At 42.8% G+C, this 24,983-nt stretch overlaps 1 protein-coding gene across 2 annotated transcripts in view; it reads right to left on the bottom strand.

The window, feature by feature from the left end:
* Positions 1 to 2,916: 2,916 nt before the first annotated feature.
* ST14 (ST14 transmembrane serine protease matriptase) overlaps positions 2,917 to 24,983 on the bottom strand; it is a 39,797-nt gene continuing 17,730 nt past the window's right edge. Inside the window, exons 5-19 of one of the 2 annotated variants that reach the window (XM_039334530.1) lie at positions 24,128 to 24,288; positions 21,831 to 21,866; positions 19,201 to 19,438; positions 18,499 to 18,638; positions 17,692 to 17,789; positions 16,610 to 16,719; positions 15,095 to 15,225; positions 14,813 to 14,917; positions 14,550 to 14,657; positions 13,033 to 13,155; positions 11,676 to 11,798; positions 10,831 to 11,017; positions 9,021 to 9,295; positions 7,644 to 7,780; positions 2,917 to 6,968 (exon numbers count right to left, since the gene is read on the bottom strand). In XM_039334530.1, the coding sequence (XP_039190464.1) occupies positions 6,807 to 6,968; positions 7,644 to 7,780; positions 9,021 to 9,295; positions 10,831 to 11,017; positions 11,676 to 11,798; positions 13,033 to 13,155; positions 14,550 to 14,657; positions 14,813 to 14,917; positions 15,095 to 15,225; positions 16,610 to 16,719; positions 17,692 to 17,789; positions 18,499 to 18,638; positions 19,201 to 19,438; positions 21,831 to 21,866; positions 24,128 to 24,288 (2,134 nt within the window). In that variant the 3' untranslated portion in view covers positions 2,917 to 6,806. The remainder of the gene's footprint in view (positions 6,969 to 7,643; positions 7,781 to 9,020; positions 9,296 to 10,830; positions 11,018 to 11,675; positions 11,799 to 13,032; positions 13,156 to 14,549; positions 14,658 to 14,812; positions 14,918 to 15,094; positions 15,226 to 16,609; positions 16,720 to 17,691; positions 17,790 to 18,498; positions 18,639 to 19,200; positions 19,439 to 21,830; positions 21,867 to 24,127; positions 24,289 to 24,983) is intronic. The other variant, XM_039334531.1, reaches the window with a different exon arrangement.

The following is a 24,983-nucleotide window of genomic DNA, read 5'->3' as shown; positions in this document are numbered from 1 at the left end:
CAACCAGAGAACTTGGATTTGTTGTGTGTGGAAAGAATGCAGAGAAAGAAATATTTGGGGGAATATTAAAAAGGCAGGATATATTTCCCCAAAGGAATAATGCAGAAGATCTTAAAAAAGAAACCAGCCTCAGCCTCTCTCTCCCAAGCAGAAACTAGGCAGAGGGCAGCTTTTAGAAATGCAGATGTAATAATCCATTCAGAAAGATTGGAGCCAGGAAGCTATTAGGAAGACAAAGACACCTAAAATCTACATACCCCCACCCAAATTCTAAGGACAAGAGACGTAATAGGATTAACCCACCAATACCAAAAGGGCACACTTAGACTCAGGTCAAAGTGCATGACACAGGAAATAAAAAGCCTCAAACGGGAGCAGGAAACTACCTCAAGAACCCCAGAAGGTATAAAAACGCACCACTCCCTGCTCCAAGTTTTTCCAGAGCCATCTTTCTGTCTGGCTCTCCTCTTCAATAAACTACAACCTTCTTTCTAAAGCAGTCTCCATTTTGATTATTCCCGGCTTGGACTGGACCCTGGTGAAGATTTTTCCTTCAACAATTGCGTTGCCTCAAAGCAACATATTTCTCCCCTCCCCTCCCCACCCAAGGTTCATGTCTTCAGCCGTATTGCACAGCTTAGTTGTCTGTGCCCAGGCAACACACTTCCCATGGACTTGCAGATGGTGCACAGGATTCGGGGAACCCCCCCCCCAAAATGAATTTGGGGTTTGCTCAGAGCACTGACTGACAGATAGTCCCATTTTTTGTGCATCCCTTCTTCCGTTCCTCAAAGTTTGCCATTTAAAATTCGATCTGGTGCTAATGCAAAATACGGAGAACAGAATAATAGAGTTGGAAGGGACCTTGGAGGTCTTCTAGTCCAATCCCCTGCTCAAGCAGGAGATCCTATACCATTTCAGACAAGTGGCTGCCAAATTTCTTCTTGAACCTCTCCAGCAATGGAGTATCCACAATTTCTGAAGGCAAGCCAATTGCACTGGTTAATTGTTCTCACTGTTAGGAAATTTCTTCTTAGTTTCTAGGTTGCTTCTCTCCTTGATTAGTTTCTATCATTTCTTATCTTGCCTTCTGGTGATTTGGAAAATAGGTTGACCCCCTCTTCTTTGTGGTAGCCCCTCAAATATTGGAAGAGTAAAGGACAACATAGAGAATAAGAATGAAAAAAAAAACAGAGTGTTTTGGAAAGAACAGAACAGAATAAAATAGAATAGAATAGAATATATGGTTATGAAATAATAGAATAGAATAGAATAGAATAGAATACCTTTGATTTACAACAACACATTCATTTAGTGACTGTTAGAAGTTATAACAGCACTGGAAAAAGTTACTTATGGCCATTTTTCACACTTACAACCATTATAACATCCCCATGGTCATGTGATCAAAATTCAGCCACTTGGCAACTGACTCATATTTATGCCAGTTGCATAAAGGTGGTCATGTGATCAGGCAAGCAAAGTCAATGGGGAAGCCAGTTTCACTTAACCACCATGTTACTAACTTAACTGCAATGATTCACTTAACAGTTGTGGCCAGAAAGGTCATAAAAACAGGGCAAAATCCACTTAACAAATGTCTCGCTTAGCAACATAAATCTGGAGTTCAATTGTGGTCGTAGGTTGAGGACTGCCTGTACGACGATTGTGAGCGATCATCCAAGGGAGTGAAAAGTCTAGCATGAAATGGCTGTTTCTGGTCTCCATCGGAAGTCAAAACATGTCGTTCTTTTGGTCTGAGCCTTTTAGCCTTACCCACTTCCTTTCTCAAAGTCCCGTTTTGGGTTCCTGCTAAGCAGGTAATAACATCTAGGCTGGGATCCAAAGCGAATCTGGACTGGGCTCTGGTTTGGATTTGGAAACAGCAGAACCCTCAAGGGCTGTAGGCACGACTAGGAAGTCAGGGAACATCCCGAAAGGTCAATTCACCGGTGAATCTTTTTGCAGGGAAATTCATCTCACAACCTGGAACGTTTTTCTTCTCATTTCAAACACACCAACACCAACTGTGGCCTATTTTACGCTTGAATAGTCTGTTGCCGGACAGTTATTTTGCTCCTCTGACTTTAACTGGTTTTTCAATCAGTGCGAGGTCTCTGCATGGTTACTTCCTTGGCTACTTCCAGCGGCTCTCTTATTCTGCAGCTCAGCAGGAGGAGAGGAAGCCGAGTGTAAAATGAACACACTGAACATTTCTGCACTAGCAATTTATAGCCTTGCCCGGCCAGCTTTGTGGCAGCACAAAACTAATCTTCCTTAATGATATATATATGCACAGCAAAAGCTGGAAGACAGTATACATTATTAGTGTGGAAATACTCATTAAAAAGCAAACAACCATAAATATATACAGCCCCAGCTTCAGTCCTCTGAACCTGCCAGGGTTTTGAGCAAAATTGAAACACTTGTGTTATTTATCCCAATGCCCCAAGTGCAAAAACACAGCAGAGGGCATAGTGAACAACAGAAGATACACATCTTGAGTTTTTTTGTCCACAACTTGAAAGAGATTCCCTTTGGTGTTCTTATAATCATGCTAATCTGTTAAAAAATGGAACAGAATATCTATCTAACCATGTATGCATGCATCTTTATTTATCATCTATCAATTTATATCTATCTATCCATCCATCCAACTATCCGTCTATTTTCTATTTATCCATCCATCCATTTTCTATCCATCCATTTTCTGTCTAAATCTACCTATATCAATATCTATTATCTATCTACCAACTGTCCATCTATTTTACAGCCATCCATCCATCAATTTTCCATCTATCCATCCATTCATCTCCATACATACAAATACACACATGGTATCTGAGCTTTTAATATGCACTCTGATCTAAAGAATCCACCACATGAATTGAACAAAGATTAATCAAGTTCTCTTTCTTGTTCCAAAAATGTATCTATGTTTATGTATTCCAGGACACATCAGACTAGAAAAACTTCAGGAATGTTCTTGTAAATCTGAAAGTTGATCTGGAGGACGCCAAATACACGGGAAAGATATATAACCCATTATTTGGAATGGGTATGGAGGAAATATACCGGCTTCAGAAGAGCTGGACCCACACACAGCCGAAGCATCCATTGCTCCAGACCCTTCATCATCCTTGTTGTTCTTCTCTGCACAATTCCCAGGGCCTCAGCATCATCTTTGTATTGTAGTGACCAAAATTGTACGCAGTATTCCACGTGGCTTCACTAGTACGGTATAAAGTGGCATTACAGATAGTCCCCAACTTACAATATTTCTTTTAATAACTGAAGTTACAACATTACTGAAAAAAGTGCCTTATGATCACTTTTCACACTTATGTCCGTTGCAGCATCCCTGGGGTCACGTGATCAAAATTCACACGCTTGGCAACAGATTCATATTTATGACAGTTGCAGTCAATGGGGAAGCCATTGACTCACTTGAATGTGTTACAAACAACTGCAGTGATTCACTTAACAACTTTGGCAAGAAATATGGTAAAATGGAGCAAAATTCACTTAACAACTGTCTCACTTTACAACAAAAATTGGGGGCTCAGTTGGGATCATAAATCAATGACTTCCTGCATCAATTCTTGTGATCTTGATGCTATCCCTCTGTTTTGAGGTCCTTGTTGCTTATACTACTCAGGCCAGCTTTTCATCCAAAAGAAAATATTTCAACCCCACAGAACATGACTAATTAAAATGAAACATCCATTAAAAAACAAGTTTAATAACAGATTAAGAATCATCGGACATTTCCACTTCATTTGGTTTTTGAATAAAAAATAAAAAGGGGGGTAGAAATATTGGTAGGAATTATGTTTGGTATAGTTTTTTCTTGTATTTAGGCTATTTACAGCATTTTTTTTAAAAAAAGATATAATCTTTATATATATACAAACACAGTAAGAAGTAAAATTGAGCTGATTAACTTCAAACAATTTTGAAAAGCTTTCTTTTAACATGAAATAAAACAGTTAAATCTGCATTGGTCCTTTTCTATAGCTTTGTGCTTTAAAGAACAGGACACAGTCCTATTTCCCAGATCGTTAAATAGCCCTTTCTATTCAAATATCCTAAAACAAACAACAACAAAAAAGACCTCTTCCCACTTTTGTCCTGTGTCTGAGGAACAACTTCTTCAAGAACATATGTCATTTTCCCTGGTCTACATTTTGGACCAACAGAGGTGCAGAACAACACTAAGTTTTACACTAAGAACAGAACAACACTAAGTAAAGAACTCATTACTTGTCCATCAGTTGTAAAAGCAACAGTTGTAAAAAATAACAGATCACACAGTGAAATACAACAGTTTTGTCCATTGGCTTGCAGAAAATTTTTTCCTCCATCCATCTAACTCTACTTAGTAGTGTTTATTTTCTAAATAATCTCACGGTCATCTTTCTTTCACTCAAAGGCTTACACAGAGGCACTTAGTCTACTCAAAGAAGGCTCACAGTCTGTTGATGCAATCAGCAACACCAAAGCAAACCAGCATTTGACACCACAGGATAGAAGCCTGGACTACAACCAGCTTGGCTAATAGCTAGGAAGAAGAAGAGGAATGTGAATACAAGACTTTCACAGGACCCCCAGTTTGGAAAACAAGCATTACCTTTAACCATCAACCTATACAGAATCTCAGGGGTCCTAAGAAGAAAGAAATGTTGTAGAGTACCACAGATTAAACAAGGCTGTACATTAAGGCACATTGTGGTAATGCCAATCTGCCCCAAAACGGGGCAGAAAAACGAAACCATCCACCCATACAAACACACATATACACATTCACACATGCACACACAATTATTTTCTCTAGATCTCTCTACATCTATCTCATTCTAATGAGGTAAAAAGGTGCAGAGGAACTGGATTAAAAGTGCAGTATCTCAGACATATCTGCTCCGTTATCAACATTTTTTCCAAGATGGGCTTTTTAATGGGCATTGACGACTAGGCATTGCAATTCCCAGCCAGCTTATTGTGGTGTCCAAGAAATCTGAGGGGCACTAAGTGGGGAAAGGGGTCCTAAAACCTTCTGGGCAAGACAGGATTTGGGGAAGGTGACTTGGAGCAAGAACTGCAAGGGTCTGCAAATCTCAGAACGTCTTCCAAGAAGTTCAGGAGACCAAGTCTCCAGAACATCTGAAACTTGCAGCCTTTTACAAGAACCAAGAAGTGCTTCTAAGAGATAAGGTCTTGTGGAAGGATGGCTCGGGAGATGAAGTGGCACTTAGATACAAGGCACGGGCTTTTCAAAACTCAGGCAAACAAGATAGGTGGAATCCAACACACTTGTTGAAGTTCTCCCCTCATTCTTGGTCCATCTACCATATTCCACCCCTGATGGAAAGAATCGTAATTTTCACTGTTGGAAAAGTCCAGAATCCACTGTTTTGTTTTTATGAAAGGAAGAGGCTAGTGGATTGCAAGTCCCAAATATTTCAACTGGATTTTTACACGCAGACACAGAAGAACAAAAGGCAACTCCCCAATTGTCGCTTTTTGTCCTCAAAGGTATTTGAGAGATTTGCAGAACAACCTAATAGTCCACAGAACCGTTGTAGAGCTTGTTTCTCCCTACAAAGGAAGCTAAAGTCAGAACTTTTATCCCAGTGACTCAAATGAACAGAAATATGGTTTCAAAAAATATCAAGGAGGGAATCTCAATCTAAATTATGCTAGCGTGTGAGATGTAAGAAACAAATGAGGATGGGAAAGAAAAAAATCAGAGGGGGGGGGATTTCCTGGCTGTCCCGCCTCCTGTTTTTCTTCCCAAGGTCTTTGCATCTTTGATTAGCGTCTTATAAAAAGGAGGTGAAGTCAGAGACGGGAAATATTCCCGTAAAAAACAGCAAGGATGATGCTTCTTACGTTGCAGACCCAATATGATTTTCAGTGCTTACCTCGTCAGTTTGACAAGGTTGTATTTTATAGACAATTCTGCACCGATATTGTGAAGTTCACTCAGGGGGATAGGGGGGGAAAAAAGAAGAAGTTATTGAATCAAAGAAACCGCTGCCTTACCTCTGCTGAAAATAAATATTCAGAATATCACTGGCCAGGAGCAAAAGATAGCTTTTTGTATCTCTCTGCTCCCTTCTAGTGGTCAACAAAGTTTTGCAGCGATATTATAGCCCCCTAAATCAATCCAGGTAGCAAATCTGGAAATTGTCATAATTCCCTTTCCTTAAGAGTTCCAGGGCTTTGCACATGTGATAGCAAAGATAGCAACCTTTAGGGGAAACGTTATAGGCCGTAGGATAATCGCAGCTGGCATTGTGTTGGACACAACACAGAAAACAACAGGGCACCAAGCCCAGAGACCTGCAATTTGTTTTCTAAACAGGCAGCTTAGTCTTCTGTTCCTCCCAGTGCCATCTGTTTGGCGCTTGGGAAAAGAGGAGCCGGTATAATCCTATCTCAAATTGGTTCCAACCTTCCCTTGCACACCTGTGCCGAAGTCAGATCTGTGATGGAGCTCCAGGCCGGTCAAAAATCAGTTCATATTTAAATGAAGACACTGCGGTGATCTCGGGAGACAGAAGCAAGGCAAGAAGCAATTGAAGGGCTCCTAGTTGAAGGGCAACGGTCCACATACAATTAATCCAGATGGGTCAAACCAACCTTCCCCATCCAGACCCAGAAGAACGAGAACAAAAGGAGAGAAGGAGTGAATGTTCTAAGACAGGGTTCCCTTCACATCATGCGGGAAAGTCTTCTTCAATGGCCAGGTTCACCGACCTGGGCGAGGGGGCAGATGTGTGAACAATCCTAGTGGCAGAAACTACCTACACCCCTGTTTTCTCCTTGATCCATGTTCGTAACTTGGTGACCCGGGTGTAGACACCTGGTTTGCTCCGTCGAGCGCAACCATCTCCCCAGCTGACTACCCCAGCCAGGAACATCCTATTGTTAACTTCCACGCTAACAAGCGGTCCTCCAGAATCTCCCTAAAAGGAAATGAGGAAGCAGTTAATGAAGAACAGATTCTCTGCTGCTCCCTTCCCTCATTTCATACTTCAAGGAGTTTTCTAAGGAGTTGTCAGGATTTGGATCAATCCTTGTATAGGCTGGTCCTTCTAGAGCAGGAGTGTCTTACCTTGCCAACCTTAAGTCTTGTGAACTTCGACTCCCAGAATTCTCAAGCCCGCATGGCTGGCTGGGGAATTCTGGGAGCTGAAGTCCACAGGTCTTAAAGTTGCCAAGGTTGGACACCCCTGTTCTAGAGGGAGATAAAACAATAGAAGAAGAAGGAGCAGAGTGATGTGGGCTGAGTGGCTCCTTTGTTGCCAAGTACCTACAACAGAGGTCCCCAACCTTTTGGGCACCAGGGACCAGTTCCATGGAGGGAGGTTTTTCCACGGACCGGAGGGGGCATGGTTTTGTGTGCTGCCTGCATCCCACAGGTGGGACCTTGTGTGGACTGGTTGCTGGCATGCCATGGCCCGGTAATGATCCACAGACTGGGGGTTGAGGACCCCTGATCCACAATGATGGTGATGCTGCTAAACAACTCTCTGCCATCTGAATGGAGTGACTGGAGCTGCTTACTAATTGCCATTGAGCACCATTTAAAGGTTCTTGAAGTTCTTCACGTCTTTAGAAGAAATTGCAAAGTTTCTCACCTGGCAAGCATCGACTCCTCCACTCAGGACTCCCACGCACATCATTTGTGCAGTGAGTTGATTGGCCAGTAGGGATTCACACATCGTCTGATTGATCACCCGGATTTCTGCTTTCTGCAAAATACTGGAAGGAGAACCTACCAAAACCCAGAATGGTTTATGTGAGATTTAGGGAAGTCACCTAATCCAAATTGGCAAGCTGGCATGTATTTACAACAGTTGCAGCATCACAGGATCAGAGGATCACCATTTGGGCCCTTTTAAGTCAGCTTCTGAGAAGCAAAATCAACGAGGAAAAGCCAACATTCGCTTAACAACCGTAGAAAAAAGGTCATGAACATTGGCACAGTTCATTTAATGACTGCACTGCTTAGCCATGGAAATTCCAAATCCTAACTGTGATTGTAAGTCGAGGACCACCTGTGGCAGGACTCTAGGCATTCGGAGAAACAGTATTATGTGTGACAACAAACGGGTTTTCAACAAGTTTTAGAATGTTGATTTATTTGGCGTAGCCTCCGTTGATACATCTTTGGTCTTTGCTCTTTATGACTGGCTTGCATTGCAATGGATGGAAACTAACCAAGGAGAGAAGTAACCTAGAAGTAAGCAGAAATTTCCTGATGATGAGAACAATGAATCAGTGGAACGGCTGGCTTGCCTTCAGAAGTTGTGGGTGCTCCATCACTGGAGGTTTTCAAGAAGAGATTGGACAACCCTTTATCTAAAGCGGTATAGGGTCTCCTGCCTGAGTAGAGGGTTGGACTAGAAGCCCTCCAAGATCCCTTCCATTATTCTATGTTCTATGCTCATGAATCGAGGAAGAAGCAGATAATATTTTGCAACCTGTGCCAGTAGCACAGCCATGATTACCTTCTGACATTTTAATGATAATGATAATAATAATAACAATAATAATAATGTTGGAAGGGACCTGGGAGGTCATCTAGTCCACCCCCTGCTCAGGCAGGAAACCCTATACCATTTTGGACAAATGGCTGTCCAGTCTCTTCTTAAAAACTTCCCGTGTTGGAGCATTCACAGCTTCTGGAGGCAGGTTGTTCCACTGGTTAATTGTTCTCACTGACAGGTAGTTTCTCCTTAGTTCTAGGTTGCTTCTCTCCTTGATTAGTTTCCACCCGTTGCTTCTTGTCCTGCCTTCAGGCGCTTTGGAGAATAGCTTGACTCCCTCTTTTTTGTGGCAGCCCCTGAGATATTGGAACACTGCTATCATGTCCCCCCTCGTCCTTCTCTTCATTAAACTAGATATACCCAATTCCAGCAATAATAAGACTGACCTTCATTACATGGGATTTCTAGCTTGACCTAAGTTGAAGGGCCGACGACAAACTCTCACCTTCCCATTTCTTGACTCACCCAGTTCTTGAGTCCTTCCCCAACCGGTCACCCAGATGGCTTTTCCTGTAGGGAATTCGTGGGTGGCATCGGGCAAACAGATAGGTATGATCTCTTTGGAAAAAGTGACGGGGCTGGCCAGCTCCATCACAGCAATGTCATAGTCGAAAGAGAAGTCATTGAAGAGCGAATGGCTGATGATTTGCTTGATAGCCCTTTTCTGAACGTGGCTATTTGACCTGGCCTCCTGATTCAGAAGACCCATGAAGGCTGTCCATAGGGAGGGATCACTGTATCTGCAGGCACAGTAATGTATCTTGGTTAGCAAGGGCGAGACTAGCAAGAACGTCTATGGCAGGGGTGGGGAACCTGGGCTCTTTTATGACTTGTGGACTTCAACTCCCAGAATTCCTGAGCCAGCCATGCATGGCTGGCTCAGGAATTCTGGGAGTTGAAGTCCACAAGTCATAAAAGAGCCCAGGTTTCCCACCCCTGGTCTTTGGAGATTCTCCATCATCCAGGTCATGGTTGTCCCAAAGATGCTTCTTCACGAGGCAACTGGACTGCCTTGTTTTTTCTTTGAAGACATTTCGCTTCTCATCCAAGAAGCTTCTTCAGCTCTGATCAGGGGTAGGCAACCTTGGCTCTTTTATGACTCGTGGACTTCAACTCCCAGAATTCCTGAGCCAGCATGGCTCAGCTTGGAAACCTCTCCCTTTCCTCTCAGCATGGCTGGCTCAGGAATTCTGGGAGTTGAAGTCCACGAGTCATAAAAGAGCCAAGGTTGCCTACCCCTGCAGTAGATGATCCTTCCATTCCCCACTATCCAATCAGAGCTGAAGAAGCTTCTTGGATGAAGCGAAATGTCTTCAAAGAAAAAAACAAGAAAGACCGGATGCCTCGTGAAAAAGCATCTTTGCGATGACAGCAAGAACATTTTTCAATACTTTTGACTTACAACCACTTGTTTAGTTTCAAGTTACAACAGCACTGAAAAACCTATGACCTGTTTTCGCATGTACAACCGTTGCAGCATCCCCATGGTCACATGATCTAAACGTGGATGCTTGGCAACTGGCATGAGGACTACCTGCATAAGGTTTGAAAGCTTGGGGCTTGGCTAGTGCATGGATCTTGAGATCATGAGAAATTCAGCAAAGATTGGATGATTCCTGCTTATCTTACCTTAGTGTCTGACTCTGATAAGAAAGCCAATATTGTCTTCTGCTTTCTCATACCAAAATGGGATTCCTGGCATGGGATCAGGATACTTGATCAACCATCCCATCCCAATTCCATTGACCAGCCCCCAACCAGTCAAGCAGACAGGGCATGCTGTCTATCCCATTGGTCAAAAGCAGGGCTCTCCAAACTTGGCAACTTTATGACTTATGGACTTCAACTCCCAGAATTCCCTAGCCAGCATGGTGGGATCTTGGAGAGGGTCTTCTCAGCTGCTATCCACACCCTATGGAACATCTTACTCCAGACAAGGTGAGCCCCCCACTCTTTTGGATCCTGTACTTTAAAAATTCCAAAAATATTTGGAAGAAGTTGGAATGGAAGTAACCCCCAACCCAGGGGTCTTCAAACTTGGCAACTTTAAGACTTCAACTTAAAGTTGGCTGGCTGAGGAATTCTGGGAGTTGAAGTCCACACGTCTTAAAGTTGCCAAGTTTGAAGACCCCTCCCCCAGTCTTTCCACATAAGGCCAAAATAAGTACCTCTGGTTAATAATGACCATTTTGCTCATCAACACTGCTTGTAACATCCCCAAACAGATCAATTTAAAAAAAAAAAATTCTGAAACATGATAAAAATCTCTACCTACCTGATGTAGTTCTTTTCAACAAAGCAATGGGCAGCAGTGACCAGCCACTTGTTGGATATCAAGGAAGCCCCACAGACATGACCCTCGCCCTGGACATGCAGGCTGACCTGCCAGGGCCATTCGCCCAAATCCGAATCCTCTCCACCTACAATCCGGGACTGTTTGCTATACGCACGGAGACCACAGTCTAAAAGGAACAGATTTCAGACACACACCCAAAAAAGCTTCAATCAGTTGGTCTCTTCAGTTAAGGAAGATGCCTGGGCATCATTCAAGACGTTCAACAAGAGTTTCCCACAATCCTTTGCAGGGGGAAAGTATTTCCCAATATTCTGACATCCTTTTTAACCTCATGGCAAGAACTGAACTTCATTTTCATCCATTCTCCTCTGCATTAAGGGTTGTGAAAAATATTTGGAAGATGTTGGAATGGAAGTAACCCCCCAATCTCTCCACATAATGGCCAAATAAGAACCTCTGGCTAACAATGATCATTATGCCCATCAGCACTGCTTGTAATGTCCCCAGACACATCAAGACTAATGCTATAATATTCAGAGTCACGTAGTCTTGACCTCTAGGTAGGACAGAAAGAACAAATATGGCCATCTAGGCCCAAGTAAGTTGTCCTACTTACTCAACTAAAAACCACCAAATGCAAACCATAATAACAACAGCAACAACAACAAGAACAACAACAATAATAACAATAATAATAGTCAATGGTTTCTAAGTTTCCAACCCTTTCACCACAAGCTAACTTAATTTTCCAAGACTGCTACATTTGTGAATTTATTCACTTCTCAGATTATCCACTTTCTCATATCGCTAGGATTAGAACTCACTGCAATTATCTTCATCTGATTTGTCACTGCAGTCTGTCGTCCCATCACATTCTGGATTCCTTTTGCTCACACACTGATTGTTGCGGCATTTGTACGTATATGCTTGACAGGAAACGTTGGCCACTTTGAGTGAAGCAGAGAGAAAGAAAATGTAATGTCAGAAGAGGAGGACACCAGGTGATGATGGAGACCATTGTGTTTGGTCAAAGAGCCCAGGGAGCATCACCCAACGTAAAATGGAGCCCGGAAGTATTTGAATCTTTTCCAGAGCACTTCAATACCATGGAGAACTTGGCTACTTCCTTTCTAGAAAGTAGAACACACCATTTTTCTGACTGCCCTCAGCATGTCTACTTCCATGAGGGTAATTTTTTAAGAAAAATTACACAATACCCTCCAGAACATAGATGTTTTTTTGGGGGAGTCAGGCGGCTCATAAACCTTCCTTGAGAATTCCAAAGAAAAACACACAGTTTTCAAATACAAACTATGCCAGAATCCTATTATTAAAAGTCATTAAAAAGAATTACGCAGTAGGGAAGGGAAACCAAAGCTACAGAAATGAGGTTAATTAAGGGTTCCGTGGCAATTGAACGGCGTTCATATGAAAAGGTCTGAAAGAGTAAAAATGTGTCGGTTTGGTTTGGAAACAGGGATCAAAACGGCAATGGTGTTGAGAAGTTTCAGAGAAAGAGAACAGGCAATGTTGATGTGCTAGCCTTGAAGAACTAATCAATTGCAATGTCCTGGTCAAATTGAGAATGGGCAGTTTTGAAGAGCTTAGATGAGGGGTCTCCAAACTTGGCAACTTTAAGACTTGTGGACTTCAAGTCTTAGAGGCTTTGAGTCTTCAAACATTCTTGGAGATGATCACTTCCTATTGTTTTTTTTGTTTTAATTAACATGTTGAAAGAAAAGTGATGACCCAATGATCAGGGTTGGTGCTTTCACAAAGCTGAAGAAAGCTTATTCAATTTGTTTCCTTCTGCCAATGTCCCACTCCTGAATGTTGGGGAAATTAGGGACAAACCAAGTTTGTAGGGATAACTTATTACTCCCTAGGACTTCATCTTTATATGCCGAAACAGCAAAGAAGGTTAGATGAAAACAATAGCAGGTATGTTAGGGATTAAAATGCCTTCTTGATCCAATGTTGAATGGGTTCAACTGTTTGAACCAGGGGCTAACCACTTCTTCATAAGGAAAGCAGTGGTATGAACACAACCTGTGGACATCAGTTACCCCCATCTCCACTGCTCCCCAAGACCTGACCACAATGGACAAGACAACACTGCTTAGAAGCCACCATTTTCCCGGATTCCCCCTCCCCGGGTCAGACTTTTATCACTTCTCTTACAGCCTTTACCGGAGCTGCACTTTCCCTCGTCGCTGCCATCTTTGCAGTCAGCTTTTCCGTCGCATTTCTTCTGTGCTGGGATGCAATCACCGTTACTGCACTTGAAGCTCTCAGGAGGACATTCTGAGAAGGAAGGGAGAAATTGCAAGTTTCCATTGCTAGAGAAGAAGTCATTCCCACCAGCCACTATCTGTCATGGTAGGTCTGCTTTCACACTGGAGCTGATTTTTTGCAAGACTCCCTCAAAAACTACATCACACCTAAAAGGTCCCAATCATCCTACTAAGAGAAAACAGAATTTGTTGTCGGCCCTTCAAGTTAGGTCAAGCTAGAAATCCCATGTAATGAAGGTCAGTCTTATTATTGCTGGAATTGGGTATGTCTAGTTTAACGAAGAGAAGGATGAGGGGGGACATGATAGCAGTGTCCAATATCTCAGGGGCTGCCCCAAAGAAGAGGGAGTCAAGCTATTCTCCAAAGCACCTGAAGGCAGGACAAGAAGCAACGGGTGGAAACTAATCAAGGAGAGAAGCAACCTAGAACTAAGGAGAAACTTCCTGACAGTGAGAACAATTAATCAGTGGAACAGCCTGCCTCCAGAAGCAGTAAATGCTCCAACACTGGAAGTTTTTAAGAAGAGACTGGACAGCCATTTGTCCGAAATGGTGTAGGGTTTCCTGCCTGAGCAGGGGGTTGGACTAGATGACCTCCAAGATCACTTCCAACTTTACTATTATTGTTGTTGTTGTTGTTGTTGTTATTATTATTATTATTACTATTATTATTATTATTAAGCTGTCGTATTTTATCTGGCAGGTCTGAATGCGTATCCTCCCTCCTTCCCTGGATTTTTGTGAGAACCTGGAAGAGACTTGTCTGAGATGTTTCTGTCCTGGATTATACCTTATTTTACCCGACCATTTCACTTTATTTATATAAAACATTTATATAGCTGCCCATCCTTCAGCCAATTGTGGCAGCTCCCAATCAAAAAATTAAAAGACATATAAAATCATGTTTAAAACTACAAAACACATCCAGTTATAATGTAAAACATTAAAACAAATAAATAATAATAAAATAAAATAATAATAAAATAAAATAAATAAAATGCGTTATAACTTCAGTCCCAACTAAGGTCAAGATAAGACATTAGTTGAGCTTGGAAAATGCGGAGGAGCTCACCCAAGGTGAGAGATGAGTTTAGTTTGTGAGGTTTAAAATCTAATCTTTACATTTTCATGGAGATCCAATTGTCCTTGGAGTTACCATCACCATGGCAACGGTTCTTCCTTCTATCCCTCAAGGCCATTCCATCTTTCCTCCACTCTTTCCAGCTTTAAGCTTTTTAGACTGTATAAACCCAGTTCATGATTTAACACGCTGTGAAAAACTTTAAATTGTGGTTTAGTTTAGAAACCCCGGCTGGACAACTAAGAGGTTTGAACTCCTAGTTCCCATTAAGAGCAGTCAGTTCTTCATGTTCTAAATTTCTTCATCTCATGAAAATGACTCACCGCACTGCAGTTCATCGCTGTTGTCCCCACAGTCATTCACCGTGTCACAAACCCAGTACTTTGGCTTGCACCACTTATTATGGCATCGGAATTGTTTCGCAGTGCAAGCTGAAGAAGAAAAAGAAGAAGACTATCTGCTATGCAGTTATGGAAAGGCCTCCATCAGCTGTGGACCCCGTGGGCGATGCAGCCCACTGAAAAAGTAAACAAGCCTTGTGAGCACCCTCCGCACCCCCAAACAGGGCTAAACAGGGGGAACCTACTGCAGTTTTTCTCATCACTGGCATCTGGGCAGTCAAACCACCCATCACAACGCCTTTCATTGCTGACACAACGGCCACTTTTGCAGGTGAATTGCCCTGGGCAAGCTATAAGTCAACAAAGAGGAGGGGGAAGAGAAAACAAATAAATATATTAATATTGTACGTAGGTGAAAGCATCGAAGTATTCTGTTGCCTCAATGTTCCAAACTTTCCTAACTGAGAAGGTGCCTCGTATCACCATCTATCTCCCTAATTAATCTCACATTTGACATCTCCACTTACGGTCATTGGAGTCAAAGGACAAATACTCTGCCGAAAAGCCACTGTCCACGTGTGACTCATCTGAGTGGAAACGAACTGTAATTTTGTTGGTTTTACTCATTACCACAAATCCCTTGCTGGGCTGACAATACCTAAAGGACCACAAGAAGATAAAAATCAACCACAGGCCATTCATTCATTCATTCATTCATTCATCAATTCATTCATTCATTCATGATGAGATGCATACATAAATCTATGAGATCACTCTCACACATACACATGCATGCACACATACATAATAAAATGACAAGGTCTTCTAATTCTTTCAGTTGTGCAAAATACAAAGCTAGTCAGGTCATCACGTCAATTAAAAAACAGGATCCATGAACACCGGCTGGCAGTAGAATGCCACGATCCCAAATCCTTAATCACTACCCACACCGACACCAAACAACACCAGTTCGATTGGAGCAACACTAAAATCATTGGCCACGTTACCCCCCGCCACGCTCGTGAGTTCATCGAAGCCTGGCAGTCCACAAGCAATTCCATCCACAGACACATCGACCAATAACCAGCCTACGAGCCCCTCAGAATCCAAATCATGAGCCGAGGTGGCGCAGCAGTTAGGGTGCAGTACTGCAGGCCACTTTAGCTGACTGGGTTCAGCAGGTCAGTGGTTCAAATCTCACCGGCTCAAGATTGACTCAGCCTTCCATCCTTCCGGGGTAGGTAAAATGAGGACCCAGATTGTTGGGGGCAATGTAAATATATATACACATTGCTTACTGGTGTACACCGCTTAGAGAGTGCTCGCACTTAAAGCGGTATATAAGTCTCATAAATAAATAAATAAATCAACCACACAGCCAACCAGAGACAACACCAGCCCTCAACCAACCCACACAAGCCCCACTCCCACCAGCAATTCACCTCCCAAGGACCCTGACCGGATGTAACCTCCTCATCACAAGACCCATCACAAGCCTCCCACTGATGACTCACACCTGACCCATCCCAAGACCCATCCCAAGACCCTCAATCGACACACCCACACCTGAAGCCCTCATAAACAGAAAAACGCGGACATCCCCTAAACTCCGCTGAAGATGTTACCTAGCCTGGTAACGAAACGTTTGGAAACCAACCCACAAGCTCGGAGAACGAACCTTCACCCTCATCTGAGAGTGCTAGGGATTTTTTTTTTTTTAATCAGCAAGGACCTTTCATTTATGATATTTCTATCCTAAAAGAGGGCAAGGGAATACCTTAAAGGCCCTAAGTCAGGGGTAGGCAACCTTGGCTCTTTTATGACTCGTGGACTTCAACTCCCAGAATTCCTGAGCCAACATGGCTCAGCTTGGAAACCTCTCCCTTTCCCCTCAGCATGGCTGGCTCAGGAATTCTGGGAGTTGAAGCCCACCAATCATAAAAGAGCCAAGGTTGCCTACCCCTGCCCTAAGTGGATAAGACAGTCACAGCTACAACCACACAAGAACTGGTAATACGGGTTTACAAATGCCTGGCTCTTACCTGACACCGTTGATTTCCACATAATCTTTGGGGCAGGAGTTGGATGAGTCACCAGGATCCTCAAGGTAGAATTCATTGAAGCGTATCTTCACATTTTTGTTATTAGGCACCTGAGAATGAGATTTAAAGTTGGCAGGGGTGGGCAGAGGAAAGAAGGAATACACATTGATTTCACTCCCAAGCTAGTTGCCTTTTCCAACATTTTCTTAAAATATAACTAGGAACATTTTAAATAGCCCTGTTGCCTAACAGAACATACAAAGAAATCTAGCAATCTGGATCACCCTAGATCGCCCTATTCATCATAAAGTACAAACATATGGAATCTAAAAATAGAACTTGAGCTGATTGATATTTCTGTTGGAGAAGAGGAATACTTAATTCATGCAATCATTATGCCACAGAGTCACTGTAGGACAATGATTTAGGGGTTGGACAAGATAGTGGTCAACTCAATAGTAAAAACATAGCATCAAGGCATGCAATACTCATTGTTAACTAACGTTGCATGACTATGAACTGGTCACTACATTGCTTCAAGGTACAATAACAAATTAGGAGATACCATCATCTGAACTATATTAATCTTCAAAAGGAAGAGTGGGTTATAGATGCAGTAAATAAATACAGAGGTTGAATCTGGATCCACACACACAGAACTTAGTTAGGATCACCTGCTACATTAAATCATGGTTTGGTTTAGTCATGTTTGTTGACTAAGCCAGTTGGGATCAGTTCACACGTCATATTAAATCCAAACCCAATGAACCACATTATGGATTAGTGCACCATGAGTGGTTCCCTTGCTTCACTATCACAAATTCTTTTAAAAAGCCATATAAAATCAACTTGAGGGTTAGAAATGCACATTAAAATAGTAACAATAAGAAAGAAAGCTCTGGCTTTCCGCCCCACGCTCCATGGTTGAGTTGACATGACTTTGTCTTTTCAGACGTTTAAGAATAGATCACAGAGAAGCTCTTTTAACTCTTAACACCAGATCTGCCGGTTAGAAGTGCTCTCCCCTTGTCTATGCTCTACGCCCCAAAAGAAAAACAGAGTTAGTGCTTTGAAATTCTTACCTCTATATTCCATACACAATCCAAATCTGGAGGGTAGTGGGCTGGATAATAAGGAGTGGTGAAGTTTCCTGAGATACCCTTCAAAACTCCACCGCAAGCTACAATTTGGGGGGGGGAGGGAGAAAACAACATCTTATGAACCTTGTTTGTGGCTGGAAAAGAGGCATTTGTGCAGAACAGCCATTATTAATAAGAGGATGCCAATTGTTAATGGCCTGATTCAAAAGCATGGATATAACCCAGGAGACCAATTATGGCTACCTGTACACACCTGTCCATCAGCTCAATCCCATGCAATTTCAGCTCATTTCTCATTAGGAAGCATCATTAGAGTATCTGGAAGTGTGTGTGTGGGGGCAGTAGGGTGTTATTTATCACAACATTTATCACAACAACTCCTGAGTGAGGGGAAAAACCGGGCCCATGGTGCCTTATTATCCTCAAGACTTTCTCCCTCTCTAGCCTACTCATTTTTCACTCATCTTTATCTTCGACTAGACTGAATCATTTACTTAATTGGGAGTGGACATTTTTTTTCTGTACGAATGACTTAATAATGAGTACAATGATGGGGAATGCCTGCTATTTCTTGAAGGAAATGTGGCTAAAGTATAGCCAGGGTCAACAGTGGCTAAGATCATCTTTTTTTCTTGGACTTCTGGCCTGTACCTTTCTCATGTCTTCTTCCCTTTCTCTTAAGGAGGAAACTGTCAGGAAAAGGAGCGAATTCATTGTCAGGCCACACATCCTGCCAACCCATGAGCTTCTTTTTATCGCCCCCAAATAGAAAGAATGACTTTTTCTTACATGTCATCTTTGGCATCTGGAAGAATTCTGCTTTGAACCCAGGATATCTTCCGTTTGCATCTGTACTTAGCATCACCAGGAGGACGTTTTGAGAGGAGATGAAAGTTAGGTTGTATGAAAAATCAAAGCTCCCACATAACCTGTAAGAAAGGAAGGGAGAGAGGGAGAAGAGAGAAAGGAGAAGAGAGGGAGGGAGGGAGGGAGAAGAGAGAAGGGAGGGAGAAAAGGGAGAAAGGAGAAGGGAGGGAGGGAGAAGGGAGAAGAGAGAAAGGAAAAGAGAGGGAGGGAGGGAGAAGAGAGAAGGGAGAAAGGAGGGAGGGAGAAGGGAGAAAGGAGAAGGGAGGGAGAAGAGAGAAGGGAGGGAGAAGAGAGAAGGGAGAAAGGAGGGAGGGAGAAGGGAGAAAGGAGAAGGGAGGGAGGGAGAAGGGAGAAAGGAGAAGGGAGGGAGGGAGAAGAGAGAAGGGAGAAAGGAGAAGAGAGGGAGGGAGAAGAGAGAAGGGAGGGAGAAGGAGAAACAATTAGTGACAAAGCAATGCATATTTGGCAATCTCTTTCCCCAGCAATGTAGCTATCAGTGCAACCCAGAAGATGCCATGAAAACCTGAAGTCAAGTCTATCTCAGTTTCCTGCTAACTAGGCCCTCAACAGCCCATCTGTATTTCCTCCCATGAGAGCATGTCATGTTGTAGCCAGTGTACTTACTTCACCAACGCGCGTTCTTCCACTGGGCTCAAGGTGTTATACACCTTGACAAAGTCCTCTCCTTGGTTGCAAGACTCAACGTCAAATGTAGTGAAGGTCAGGCTAATGACCGCGTTGGCATCGGCTCTCAGTGCCCAGATGCAGCGCATGTTGGATGGGTAAGGGCTGTTTGGGAATCCTGGCGTGGTAAAGCTGGTCACTTTCCCTTCTTTGGCATGCAACGCATATTTGCAGCTGTCTAGCCAGGTGAGAGAAACAACATCAGAAGAGAAAGTTCTCAAGAGAATGGCAAGAAAGCATTTCTGATGCAGTAAAAGAATTCAGATGGGCAAATTAAAACTGGAAGGCTCCAAAAGATGTAAGAGATGGACAATAACTCTTAGCAATAGCACTTAGACTTATATACCACTTCATAGTGCTTTACAGCACTCTCTGAGCTGTTTACAGAGTCAGCAGATTTGCCCCCAACAATCTGGGCCCTCATTTTACCGAGCTCAAAAGGATGGAAGGCTGAGTCAACCTTGAGCCGGTCAGGATCAAACTCCAGACTGTGGGCAGAGTTAGCCTGCAATACTGCATTCTAACACTGCGCCAACACGGCTCCAACACATTCTGAATAAATTGTGCTACCAGGTTAAGACAGTTTTAGCTTACCACTCATTTTTTAAAAAAAAAAAACCTGTATCACATGGTTGTAAAATTTTATTTTATTGTGTTACCATTTGCTCTTTATCACCTTACTGTTGCAACACTTCACCTTGTCGAGTCATTACTTTGAATGTTTTAATACAGTCAAATAGCTTTTCAGTGACAGCTTTTAATGAATTTGTACATCACCCCAAATAGTGCAATTACTGAGTAGTTAATGACAAATATGCAAAGCAAGGAATGTGTCTGTCATGGTTCCGACTAATGAAACACTTCAAAGAACTTCCAGGCATCTTATCCTAAAAAGTCTTTTTTATTTGTGTCAAAATGTCCCCACGGTGATCTGAAATTTCCACCCACAGAGCAGTTATTTTTGCTAGCATTTCCCCTCCCTTATTCTGTTGTTATGATTTACGTTCTCCAATTAGTTTGAAGGGCAAAGGTTCTCTTCTGTCCTCTTTCAGCAGACTTTTCCCCTCCTCCCTCATTCTCCTCTGAATTAACTCTAAAAGTACCAGACAGTTCAGCATATTTTGTCAAAGCAAGAATATTCAATATTAGTAGCATTGACAGTGTCCTCTGAGTGATTTTTAAGGCCTGCCTAGGCAAAATTTCATGTTCCTTCGCTTGTTTGGTGAAGAACGATATACTTCTCTGAGAGATTATAATGTCATGTTTAATGAATATGGCTGTCAAATCTTGACAACAGTTTGAGCAACAAAGATCTCACAAAAGGAAGGGCGTACACATTCTCCTAACCTGTTGAGGGCATAGAGGCATATGTTTTGTTTGCTAAGAACCAGGCCAGAAAATGAAAGAAAAGGGAGACCTTTCCTAGAATAAAAGCACTAACATTGCACTTTTTGTTGAACTGCAGATAGCAGAGATGTCTAAGTCTTGATCAAAATTTAATGTAAATACGTTGGAAAACACCATTTCAGAAGCAAAGAGAAAACCGCAATCTGCCTGAAAGTCCCTCATTAGCCATGAGGGCTGGGGTGGGGTGAATGGTCTCAGTCAACATTATCTTGCTTCTAATGTGTCCAGTTTCAAGAAAGTATTTTAAGTCATTCTTCCACCTTATTCCTTTTGCATCAGTCTTGGTTCTAGTCACAATGCTTTCGTTCAGGTTTTGTAATAACTTTTTGAATGCTTGTCTGTTCGGCAGATGGAAACTAATCAAGGAGAAAAGCAACCTAGAACTAAGGAGAAATTTCCTAACGGTGAGAACAATCAGTCAGTGGAACAGCTTGCCTTCAGAAGTTATGGGTGCCCCATGACTGGAGGCTTCAAGAGGAGAGTGGACAGCTACTTGTCTGAAATATATATGGTCTCCTGCTAGAGCAGGGAGTTGGACTAGATCAGTGGTTCTCAACCTGTGGGTCGGGACCCCATTTGGGGTCGAACGACCATTTCACGGGGGTCGCCAAACAACGCAGTCCGCCATTTTTTTCGCCTTTTCCTTAGCTGTGCTACTCCCTTTTATTCTATTGGCTTTTGAAAGCCAATAGAATAGACTCTCTTGAATAGAGTCTAATTCTATTGGCTTTCAAAAGCCAATAGGAATTGTCCAGGCTGTCTCTGCCCTGCTGAGCCCGCCAAAAGTCCCATTCTGCAAACGGTGCTGCACCAGTTGAGTAGTCCTCGACTCACGACCGGTTGGGGGGTCACGGCATTAAAAAGGTTGAGAACCACTGGACTAGATGACCTCCAAGTCCCTTGGGGAGTTGGAAGGGACTTGGAAGTCATCTAACCCAACTCCCTTCCAACTCTGTTGTTCTATGTTCTATGTCCAACTGAATTCAACAGCCTTTATCCCACATAAGTAACGATAGGATTGCAGCTTCAATATGCTTTTTCCTACCAATATCAATATTCCAATTTACCCCAAACAATAACAATCTCCAATTATTCAAATATCCCATAATTTATTATTATTGCAACTAAAAACAACAACAAAATAAAAATCAAATTTTACTTACTGACTCGGGCTGCTTTAATGATATCCTCATCAGTAGCTGCAAGTTAAAACATAATGAGGTATTTAATTTTGCACCTTCAACGTAAGGCAATCGCAGACAACCTGAATTCATAAAAGGGAAACTACCAACACAATTGTTTTGGGTGAAATACAGCCAAAAGCTTTTCACAGAAATGGATGCTCAAAATTGGACTAAGTGCAACCAATATCTTGATTGTGGGACTTTCCTAAAAATCATCCAAGGTTGCTTTCCATTAACAGACACTGATGTCTTTAATAGATGAGATCAATCTAGTAAATGAGCTAGTCAAAAACATTTTGAAAGCCTGAGACAAATTTATATGGTTTCTTTTTCTTTTTATAACTCTTTAATCCCCTTATTCGGGGTGGAGTTGGGGGTGATTGAATGGAGTTGAGCATTTACTGGCTGGATGCCCTTCCTGACACCTACACAGAGTTCACAACAGATATTTTCTCTTTGGTCCCTGGTAGAGAAACATCTGCCACTGCCTAGGACTGAACTCTCAACCTTCCAAGTGGGAAGCAAATATCTTCACCTTTAGGCCGTTGCACCGCTGGACAAATGTATATGATATTGTGTGCAAAATTCATTATTATGGGATGGAACTTTCTGGGGATTGCAAGAACATTCCAAGTTCTTGTGGACTTCTTTTCAACCACGTCAGGCTGGTGCTGTAGAAGGAATGATGGGATTTATACATCTTATAGGAAATCCTTGACTTATAATCATAATGGAGCCTGCCCATCACGGTTGTAATTATGACAGCCATAAAATGGGCCAGTTGTATGACCAACTCCGTTTTATGACTTTTTTTGCAGGAGTCATTAAGTGAACGTCACAGCTGTTAAACGAATCCACAGTTTGCTATGGGTGCGGATATGCCGAAAACCAGAAACAAAACCATGGTAAAAAGAAAAAAACAGACATATGACTTCAGGATGCTACAAATGGTCATAAATGCAGCCTGGTTGCCAAGTGCCAGAAATTCAGTCATGTGGCCTGGGGAGCAACTATCTCAATTTTGAATCTGGGTTGTAAATAGCCACCCGGTAGGTCCATCATAACTGCAAAAGGTCACTAAACAAGCAATCGTAAGTCAAGGGCCTTACGATTAAAAAGCTTGCAATGAGATCTTATCTGCTGCACTGGAAGTTACAAGATTATACTGGAGACAATTAGTAGCGAGTCATGTTGTACACCAGATATGTCAAACACAAGGCCCGGGGGCTGGATGCGGCCCGCGAAGTGGTTTCATGTGGCCCGCGAAGCCTTCCTGGAAACAGTGAGGGAACGGTCCCCACTGCCTTGGCCCTGGCCCAGGCCGGACAACCGGGAGCCAATGTCCAATTTTGTGGTGGCCATCTATGCTGAAACACATTCAGTCTTAGCTCCACAAGGCCGTCTAGAAACAGTGAGGAACCAGCCCCTGCCATGTTGGCTCCGCCCCCTGGGTCATGCTGGGTGTCACCCTTTGTAAGCTATGAAGAAATGGACCATGCCTTGGCACTTGCCCTGGTCCCACCCACTTCTGCCAGAGACCCTCAGATCTGTCCCACTCCTGCCCAGGCCCCCATAGGCATCCTTGATGCGAACAATGTAGAGCTGGCCATGCCCACCCAGTAGGCCACACCCAACCTGGCTAAACCCCCCCGCCCCCCAAGGGCAACCACAATGCTGACGCAGCCCTCAATGAAATTGAGTTTGACACCCCTGTTGTACACGTATCTCTGTTCTTTAGCATCTTTTATGACCTCTGACCATCCCTTGGCAACCCAAAGCAACTGCCTCTCCCTTCCTCATGATGGCGCTGGCTCTTAAGATTAATCTCTCCTTTGCCATGCGTTTGCTGAGCATTCCCCAGCCAGTCAGGCCCAACTCTACTTATGCAAAATAGAAAAAAAATGGTTGAGTTTCAAGTCCTCCAGATTGACATTAGAAATGGGAATATTAGATTAGTTACCACATTCTGGTAGAGAGAAGTTCCCTCAGGATGGGCTCAATCTGAGTCCAAAAGTTTGGAAGACTAAATTTCTGGTCCCAGTGACTGACCCAGACTGGATCCTGCAATATTATCCTGGGACATATCTTCATAAGTATTAGATTTATTCTGCTATTTTTTTCTACTAAGGTTGCCTTTTAAACATTTTCTTTGCTTTGACACACCCCAAAGTTCAACCTTCCCTGGGGTCTAGTGCAAATATTCCACCAAGCTAGACAGATGAGGGAATCTGTGTAGGAAAAGGCAAACAAAAAAAAAAAGAGAGAGAGAGACTTACGAAAAGCAACAAGAGACTCAATTCGAAGTTGCGGCTTGCGCGCTTTTCCCATCCCCTCTAGTTTTAAAATCTGGAAATTTGCCATGGCGTTATCAAGAGTATCGATCTTGTAATGAGGCACACTGAACGTGGACAAGAAGTAAGCAATAACACTGCCTTCACTGTGAGAAGGGGAAAAAAAAACGACAGATAGGTTAGAATCCAGCCTAAATAATTGGGGTTGCCGAAAAAAAATAGTAGCTGTAATACAGTGGTTCTCAACCTTTTTAATGCCGTGACCCCCCAACTGGTCGTAAGTCAAGGACTACTCAACCGGTCGTAAGTCGACGACTACTCAACTGGTGCAGCACCGTTTGCAGAATGGGACTTTTGGCGGGCTCAGCAGGGCAGAGACAGCCTGGACAATTCCTATTGGCTTTTGAAAGCCAATAGAATTAAACTCTGTTCAAGAGAGTCTATTCTATTGGCTTTCAAAAGCCAATAGAATAAAAGGGAATAGCACAGCTAAGGAAAAGGGGGGGAAAAATGGCGGACTGCGTTGTTTGGCGACCCTCGTGAAATGGTCGTTCGACCCCAAACGGGGGCCCGACCCACAGGTTGAGAATCACTGCTGTAATAGAACATTCCACTATGATCAATGGCTTCAAGGTCTAAAAAAAAAATTTTTCAAACTTGGCAACATATGTAATATTCTTTTCTCCTCCTCCTATTTTCCTTTCAACCATCCTATGAGAATGGGTTGGGCTGAGAGAGAGTGACTTTCATGGCTAAGGCAGGACTACAATTCACATCTCCTAGTGAATGACCCAAAGTCACCCAGCTGACCAGCTTTCATGCCTAAAGGCGGGACTAGAAC

The sequence above is a fragment of the Crotalus tigris genome, unplaced genomic scaffold (genome assembly GCF_016545835.1).
Source record: "Crotalus tigris isolate CLP2741 ecotype Arizona unplaced genomic scaffold, ASM1654583v1 scf7180000017631.5181431, whole genome shotgun sequence".
Taxonomy (NCBI): domain Eukaryota; kingdom Metazoa; phylum Chordata; class Lepidosauria; order Squamata; family Viperidae; genus Crotalus; species Crotalus tigris.
The sequence above is the reverse complement of the archived record's forward strand: the minus strand, read 5'-3'. Positions and strand labels throughout refer to the sequence as shown.